The 9,361-nt window shown below is 39.3% G+C and overlaps 1 protein-coding gene across 1 annotated transcript in view; it reads left to right on the top strand.

Moving 5' to 3' along the window:
• The window catches only part of ABI2 (abl-interactor 2), a 70,336-nt gene extending 61,313 nt beyond the window's left edge, over nucleotides 1–9,023 (top strand). Inside the window, 1 exon segment of the mRNA XM_011992487.1 lies at nucleotides 4,055–9,023. Within this exon segment, the coding sequence (XP_011847877.1) occupies nucleotides 4,055–4,230 (176 nt within the window). The 3' untranslated portion in view covers nucleotides 4,231–9,023.
• Nucleotides 9,024–9,361: the final 338 nt, after the last annotated feature.

Here is a 9,361-nt window from a genome sequence, read left to right as displayed (position 1 = left end):
CTCTTTTTTTTTTTTTTTTTTTTTTTTTAGATGGAGTCTCGCTCTGTCACCTAGGCTGGAGTGCAGTGGAGCGATCTCCGCTCACTGCAAGCTCCGCCTCCTGGGTTCACGCCATTCTCCTGCCTCAGCCTCCTGAGTAGCTGGGACTACAGGCGCCCGCCACCACGCCTGATAATTTTTGCATTTTTAGTAGAGGTGGGGTTTCACCATATTGGCCAGGCTGGTCTCGAACCTGACCTTGTGATCCGCCTGCCTCGGCCTCCCAAAGTGCTGGAGGCATGAGGCACCATGCCCAGCCCAGTCTGGGTCCTTTTCTAATGGTATGGTACCATTATTCTTTGCTTATCTTTAACTCTGCAGCATACTTCGTATAAAATTATAGGATTAAAATTAAAAAGAGAAACATTTAAGAAGTTTTGTTCAGTTTTACAGACCTTCATAAAATATTCTAGAATGTCTTCAATTGAAATGCTAAATATGAACAACGTACTTTGAAATGTAGAATTTATTTTTACTTTAGCAGAAACATTTAGTAAAACAGTGTAAGTCCTTTTCTGTTTCAATCATAACTGCACAAAAACCAGATGTTTAGCATTTTAAGTTTTTTCTTACATGTGATTTATCAGTTCCCCATGTGATTTTGACACTACATGTGATATACATGCATAATTGCAAAAAATGACTTTCTTCACTATTGCGAAAACCAATTTTCCAGACTAAATAAAATCTAGACAGATTTTACATTTCTCAACATCAGCATTTTGAATATTGGTGAAAACAGAGAAGATACTTTATTACACCGCTCTGAAGTTACTTTGATAAAAGTTTGTTGCACTCAATCAAGTGTATTTTCCTTTTTGATGAATAGCTTTACGGTAAAGAATTAGGTGAAGTAAACTACTGGTATATATCTTTCCCTGGAGTGAAAATGAATATTCGTTTAAACATTACTTATGTTTTTTAGAGACAGGGTCTTGTTGTGTCACCTGGGCTGGAGTGCAGTGGTACGTTCACTGCTCACTGCAACCTCAACCTCCTGGGCTCAAGCAGTCCTCCCGCCTCAGCCTCCCAAGTAGCTGGGACCACAGACATGTACCACCATGCCTGGCTAATTTATTGTTTTTAATTTTTTTAGGGACCGGGTTTTGCTATGTTTCCCAGGCTAGTCTTGAACTTATGGCCTCAAGTGATTCTCCTGCCTCGGCCTCCCAAAGTTCTGGGATTATAGGTGTGAGCCACAGTGCCCAGCCAGAAAATGAATATTCTTAGCATATTTCTGATTTTTGAAAAAGTTAATTTTAAAATAGTGAATACAAATTTTGGCAAAAGAAAAAACTGAACAGTTGTTAAAACTCTCAGCTTTATACCACTATAAACAGAGTCTCTGGAATCAGGTTTAGTGTAAATTCTGTCTAATCCAGTTTCTACTTTTGATTTGTTTTGAGACAGAGTCTCACTCTGTTACCCAGGCTAGAGTGCAGTGGGACAATCACGGCTTATTTCGGCCTCAACTTTGGTGAGCTCAGGTGATTCTCCCAAGTAGCTGGGACCACAGGCACGTGCTACCATGCCAGGCTTTTTTTTTTTTTTTTTTTTGTAGAGATGGGGTTTTGCCATGTTGCTCAGGCTGGCAATTTCTACATTTTGAAGAAGAAAATGAATGTACATAGAGCTTACTAACTTTCCACTTCAAAGCATCTGTTACAACAGGCTTCATATTCTGTTCTGCATTACTTTTCATGGGTTTGCATGTCTTTTTCTTTCTCTTATTTTTCTTTTTTGAGACAAGTGCCTCGCTCTGTCACCAAGGCTAGAGGGAAGTGGTGTGATCTCAGCTCACTCAAGCAGTTCTCCTGCCTCAGCCTCCCGAGTAGCTGAGATTACAGGCGCCCACCACCACGCTCGGCTAATTTTTGTATTTTTAGTAGAGATGGGTTTCACCATGTTGGCCAGGCTGGTCTCGAACTTCTGAGCAATCCTCCTGCCTTGGCCTCCTAAAGTGTTGGGATTACAGGCATGAGCCATCGTGCCCGGCCAAGGGTTTGCATTTCTTTCTTTCTTTTTTTTTTTTTTTTCTGAGATGGAGTCTTGCTCTATTGCCCAGGCTGGAGTGCAGTGGCATGATCTGGGCTCACTGCAAGCTCCGCCTCCCAGGTTCACACCATTCTCCAGCCCCAGCCTCCCGAGTAGCTGGGATTACAGGTGCCCGCCAACACGCCCAGCTAATTTTTTTGTGTTTTTAGTAGAGACAGGGTTTCACCGTGTTAGCCAGGATGGTCTCGATCTCCTGACCTTGTGATCCACCCGCCTCAGCCTCCTGAAGTACTGGGATTACAGTTGTGAGCCACCGCGCCTGGCTGGATTTGCATTTCTTGAAGCATCAGAAATGTTGTCTTTCCTTAAAAAAAACACTAGAAAATATTAGGTTGACTAGAAATACTAAATATTCTAAATTGTATTTTCTGGGTTTTTTTCATATTTTCTTATATTTAAACTTGTATGCCATTTAACTACATTTGATTGTGTTCAGGCATTTGGTTATATATTGAGAAATGCACACTGATCTCTTCATAGCAAGGATCCTCTAAAGTATTTTCTGGCCGGGTGCAGGTGGCTCACGCCTGTAATCCCAGCACTTTGGGAGGCTGAGGCAAGTGGATCACCTGAGGTCAGGAGTTCAAGACCAGCTTGGCCAACATGGCAAAACTCTGTCTCTGCTAAAAAAAAAAAAAAGTTAGCTGGGCATGGTGGTGGGCACCTGTAGTCCCAGCTACTTGGGAGGCTGAGGCAGGAGAATGGCTTGAACCTGGGATGCGGAGATTGCAGGGAGCCAAGATCGCACCACTGCACTCCAGCCTAGGTGATAAGAGTGAGACTGTCTCAAAAAAAAAAAAAAAAAAAATTCTGGTGTTCCTACAATATCACTACAATGGAAAATATTCACAATTTAAGGAAGCTATTTAATTTTTATTAAAGCAGGCCAGAAATGAATTTTCTTTAGGGCACATTACATTATATCAGAAGTCCCTGTTGTAATTTGTTTCTCATTTATTTATGTGAGGCACAAGGTTGCATGAGAAACTAACAAAGACGGTGTATTTGTCTGGGAACAGTGGATAGGTGGAGATTTCATTGAGTGGTATAAAAAAGGTACAGGAGATGAAGAGGTTGGAGCAAAGGATAACTCTTCAAGTGGATTTGAGCAAGTTACAGGGCAGCCCAATATAACTAAACTGTTGAAGTTGATACAATACTTGGGAACCAGAGATTATCTGGTTGAAGTAAGATAACAGTTGAAATAACCACTGAGATAATGGCCGAAAGAGCCAAGTTACCAAGTGATTTAAGCAGTGAAAAATCACAGGAGAGCTTATAGGTATCTGATTTTCTTGGCACTCTTAGACTGTTGTTATGGTTATATTAAATTGGTGACATAATGCAGCATATGGTTTGAAAGAATATATGTAGTGGACTCCCATCATTCATACGTTTAACTCAACTCAGACATTTAATTCAACCACCATTCTACTTAGTGAAGAGACATAGGCTCCAGAGAGAGTGATAGAGGAGACAGAAATCTGCTGCTCCATTAGTCTGTCTGGTTTCTCACTTGCCTCTCATAGTGTATCTCATTGCCCTAGTATACTTCTAAGGTAAAGAAAACTTTTTTAAAACAAAACAAAACAAAATATGGTATCTCAACACAAACTCAAATGAAGAAACAGCCATCTTTCTTGATTCTAAGATTGTGTACCTCTTCATTGAGGTACTTCCCTGTAGGCTCTTGAAAGGTAATCAAAAGCACATTCAATTAAATGTGCTTTTCCCCCATTTGTACTCAATTTAGAGCCTAATATCCCTAGAAAATGGAATTTCATTGTATATGACTGGGTATTACTTAGAAAAATAATATGTACATTTTGGTTGGTGTTTAGAAAGTCACCATGTTTGAGTGCTGCAGGATTTGGGAAAGGATAGATATTCATCGGCTTGGTTCTGTCTTTCTAGGACTATTACTCTCTTTCACATCCTATTTTGTTTTCTTCCCTCCTAGTTGTGGCAATTTATGACTATACAAAAGACAAGGAAGATGAGCTGTCCTTTCAGGAAGGAGCCATTATTTATGTCATCAAGAAGAATGACGATGGTTGGTATGAGGGAGTTATGAATGGAGTGACTGGGCTTTTTCCTGGGAATTATGTTGAGTCTATCATGCATTATTCTGAGTAAAGCTCGGCAGGGCTGTGCTTGCCTCACAGAAATAGTCAGGTCTTCCCAGATTATCTGAAGGCCCTGGGGATTCCACTCCAGTAAAGTAGAATGAAGGATACAAATGATAAAAATTACACTTTCTTTTGGTTTATCCCCCAGTATTAAAAACAAAAAAAGCAAGCTGAGTCTGAACAAACGGATCTTTCTGCTGTCATTTGTACAATGCTGAGCTGTCTGGATTGAAATAAAATAACCATTTTTGTATATGTCAAAGGTATAACAATATAACTGTGTAGCCAAAACAAAATCAGATTAAGACTGATTCAGAAAAATCTGGGATCTTTCTCAGGAATGCTGTATACCCTTGGGATTTCTCCTCCTGCAGAATTTGTGGCATTGGATGTTCTTCATTGCCTGTGCTAAGGGGTTAACCTCATGGCCCAGTGGGTACCCTAGCTCCTCCTTTTCTTCCACTTGCATGAAGAGGAGGGAACCAATATTTAAATACCACACTTAACCATTTTTACAATTATTTCAGATGGCTTTTTCCTCTGTAACACTGTAAATTCTGCATTCTCTCAGCACTTGAGTGCACCAGATGAGTGAATGCTGAACTCACTTGCATCCCTTCATGTTTCTCAGTTTGTGGATTATGAGGATGATGAAATGTGAAAGTCTCCCAGCACTCTGAGGGTAGTGAATGATTGCCACCCGTTTGATTTTAATGTGCTGCTGCATGAGACTGTATTGTTGCTAATGGCCAGTGTACCCAGATGTGAAGTGTGGTATTCTGGTTCATGTGTGGAGATGGGTATGTGAAGCTAGACATGAAGGTCCCTAAGGTTCTGAAGAGACTTGAACTGTGGAAATGCTCTTAGCAGGCATCCTGAACCCCTGCCTTCGGTGTTGTTTTGAGGAGTAGGATCTTGGAGTTCAGACCAACTGACTATCATTTCTTTCACTATTTAGAAAAACGCTATTCTACTTTGGAAGAGAATAGTAGTTATTTTCAAGTCTCTTGACAGTCACTGGGAGTAAAAGGTTTGCTAGTGTGCTCTCTGGATGTTACTAATGGCCAGTATTAGTTGCTGCTGTATCATTGACTCGCTTAGCTGTAGAAAAGGTAATTCTCTCCTGATTTTGTATGATTGGACTCTTAAGTAGCTGCTGTTAGTCAGAATTCAAACCCATCTCAGACTAAGAATATAATGAGTAAGATTAATAGGCCGAAATACGTATCTAATCACATTGCTAAAAATTAATATAACTTTGACAGAGTAAAATACATTTCCCCCATCTATACAATAAATACAGCTTCAAATTCAATGGAGTCTATAGGGCACATGGCTTTAATCACTACTGTAGTCAGTATAAGAAATATTGAAAAAAATCCAGGAGGGCTTGTCTCTATAGGTGGTCTCTGTGACGGTGGGCCAGCTCCTGTTCAGGTCCAGAGCTCGTGACATGGGTTCTACTCAGTCCCAGTGACTTGGCCAGAATAGAGCTTTGCCAGGTAACTGCCCTGTGCTAGGTGAAAGGGGAAAAGCAATAGCTGGATATATTTCAAATGAGGTCTTGAACAAATTCAGAAAGAGTAACTTGATTGAAAAATGAACAAGTGTAGTGTGAGGAAATTCAAATAGTGTAGGAGGCAGAAGGTAATATTCCACTTATAAATGTTATCTGAGCATAAAAAATCATCAGCCTTTAACTGAGACCCCGCTAACACTCTCCTTATCAAGACTTTTTGGTTTTAAAGTTTTTAACGCATTGCAAGTTAAAATAGCTATTTTGCTTTTAGATTTTTCCCAGCACTTTGTATTCATTAGCTTTCATTAACTTGCCTCCAGTATACATTCCACTTCATGCTTTTCTTAGGTCATTTCTACATCCCTTATTCCTTGTTTTCCTGCAGTGTAATGGCCCTGAATGTCCTCTGAGCCCTTAGCTCCATTTTGGACCCAAACTAGACTATACTTAGATAAGTTAAGCTCTTCTTAGTGTACTGGTCTATAATTAGAAAAACTGTTTTGAAATTAGATGTTCCCATTATTTATTTAAACAGCTTTTTGCTGAGAAAGCTTAGTGGATTAATGAGGCAGAGGGTGTTTTGAAATCCAACAAATAGTTCCCACAGGCTGGGCGTGGTGGCTCACGCCTGTAATCCTAGCACTTTGGGAGGCTGAGGCGGGTGGATCATGAGGTCAATAAATCGAGACCATCCTAGCCAACATGGGGAAACTCTGTCTCTACTAAAAATACAAAAATTAGCTGGGTGTGGTGGTGCACACCTGTAGTCCCAGGTGGCTGAGGTAGGAGAATCGCTTGAACCCGGGAGACAGAGGTTGCAGTGAGCCAAGATTGTGCCACTGCACTCCAGCCTGGTGACAGAGCGAGACTCCATCCAAAAAAAAAAAAAAAGAAAGTTCCCACAGCTCACCACTACAGAAGCAGAGAAGACAACTATGCAAAAAACAGAGTTGGTGGCAGTCAGCAGGAATGCAGCTGGTCTGTTGGACCCCTGCTGGATGGGGGGAGTGCAGAAGACACTGACGAAGTCCTTTATACTGAAGACCTGCGGTTGGGAGCAGGGGGAGTCCATGGGTCTGCTGATTTTTTTTCCCTATTTAGTACTAATGTGTGTGTGATCTTTGTTTTACAAACAATACCTTTTGGGTTTTCTGCATATTTTAAAATTTTTGTACAGTTTTGAATTCTATAGATTGTCTTGGAAGGATACTGTGTGATGGGCCAGGTGCACAGTAATTGGAGACTTTTGATGTATGTAGTATTTCATAGATTGCATGCTATTAATCGTCTGTGAGGGTAGTAGTTTTTGTTTTATTGTAAGTTTCCCTCTTTTTTTAATAAATTAAAAGATGGTATTAGGAATTTTAAATGAATGCAGAAAATCTTACATGCTGTGTACTATTAATATACAATCCAAGTCTAAAATCTGACCAATAAAGCAACCATTTTATCAGGATAGAGGGAATCTAATGGGAGAGGGGAATCTTCTCTCCTGAAGTTTGTGTGTCCAATCCCCTTAAAAAAAAAAAAAAAGTTGTCTTTTTATTTTGTCATATTAATACTCGAAAGTCCATGGGGATATTAATGAAAATACACTTTGTTGCCTTTGACCTTATGGCCAAGGCAGTAAATCAGAAACAGAAATAGTGCCAACGTGTCAAAATCTGATTCAGCCTGCCGTTTGGAATAAATATGAATCTTCTAAGGTATCTTGTTTAATATTTTCCATCATTTAGCTACTTCCTTTCAATCTCCCTCAGAGGCGCCTGCTGTTCCCATTTTAGAGTTGACAATGGCCTGCTAATTTAGCTATGTTCCTAAATGTTACTGGGTGTGAGACATTTTCATCCCCTTTTTCCTACTGCTGGTGTTCATTATCCGGCTAGAGAATATTTTATGCATCTTTACCATGATGTCTGGACTGTATCTGCGCTCCTTGGCAGTTTATGTTGAAGATAAAGATAACTAAAGATTTTTCTTTGGGAGGGAGGCATCAAAATGATGGTAGTTTGCTTTTATCTTATGTTCATTTTCTTTTAGTAGGTGACATTTCTGCATTAAGAACTGTTTTTATCTTTTACTACCTTTTCTTTTCTCCTTTGTGGAGAGAGCATGACATGTCCTGAAGGTCACCTTTGCCTTTGAAAAAGGTATTTTTGGAGGAATTCGCAGGTGACTGACAAGCCTTTGAAAAGAATGGGATCTGTTCACTTCTGGTCTTTTTGGCCAGGAACTCCTGATTGGTGTTAAGGTGACAGTTTCCCCCATATGATCTAGAATCACTGAATTTGAGCTAGATCAGATTTTTAAATTTCTGGTTGTCTCATTAGACTGATGAGGTGAGTTTTCTTCTTCATAGGAACAGCTAGTTAAGAATTCTTACTCAGTGCTCAGTACTGTTTTCCACTGCACCACAACTGTCTTAACTAAATGTGCTATATTTTTCTTTAAAAGAGTTCTATTTGATGTTTTCAGGAATATACTTGAAAAGACATGCCATGTTTTGGTAAATACCATCAGAGTTGTGTAAAGGCGTGTACTAAGCACAACCTTAATTCGTGGAAATACTCTTCATTTATCCCTCCTAAAACTACACTCAGTGTAAACACTTTTCCCATAAGGTGTGTGCAGTAAAAATGTCATATTAATTCAACACTGGCAGGAGCACGGCACAGCAGCCTTATTGGAGAGAGCCTTATAAAAGTGATTAAATGGAGGCATCGAGCTCATTACCTTTAAGTTTACTTTGTGCTGACCTTTGTTCCTGTTTTATTGAGACTCTCGTAAGTCTAAAAAAAAAAATTACAAAACGACAGGGCCTAGCTGTGTATAAACGATCCTTGCTGAATATCAAGGTTTTTTTGTTAAAAAAAAAAACAAAAAACAAAAAACCCAAAAAAAAAAAACCAACAAAAAAAGCTTATTTTCACATTAAAATGAAACCTCTTTTGCAAGTTAAGAGTTCTATGGAAAAGCAGTTTTTATCATATTTTGTGTCCATGCACCATATTTCTTAAAATGGCTTACAAAACAGAATGTAAACAATTTGTGATCTGGCCAGTTGTACTTTTAGCTTCCAGAGGGAGAGTTGGTGGTATTAGGAGTTGAGTAAAAACCATCCAGGGGAACTTGAGGGAGCAGTCTGTTGCCAGTAATGTTCCTTGTGTGCCATTAAACACCTCCAGATGAGCGGAGGAACATCACTTTTTAATTTTTTAATTGTATTTGGAATTGTTGCCGTGTACTAAGAACTTGACGTAAATAAAATCCCACAAAGTATATTCAGGTGTCTTGTTAACTTATTTGTATAAATAACCTCTTTTTCTAAGGTGGTATTCTGAGTTTACATGTTAGGGATAATCTGACTTTCCTGTTGCTCTAAACCAGGGAGCTGCTTTTTATTACTGAAGTCTTTTTAAATTTTCAAATATTTAAAATGTTCAGCTTTAAATTCGATCTCAAGTTTCTTCCCTCAAGACAGCTGTTCTAATTAAGAACTTTCTAACCCTGTTTTTGCTCCACTCGAACCTGGGGTTTTCTTACCACTTTCCTCCAAATTTAATTGTTAATGTACAGTTTTTTTTTTTTTAAAAAAACACCGAAGATGATAGGTGTTGAC

This window comes from Mandrillus leucophaeus, unplaced genomic scaffold (genome assembly GCF_000951045.1).
Source record: "Mandrillus leucophaeus isolate KB7577 unplaced genomic scaffold, Mleu.le_1.0 Scaffold411, whole genome shotgun sequence".
NCBI classification, from domain to species: Eukaryota; Metazoa; Chordata; class Mammalia; order Primates; family Cercopithecidae; genus Mandrillus; species Mandrillus leucophaeus.
Note: the sequence above shows the minus strand (reverse complement) of the source record. Positions and strands in the feature narration are given on the sequence as shown.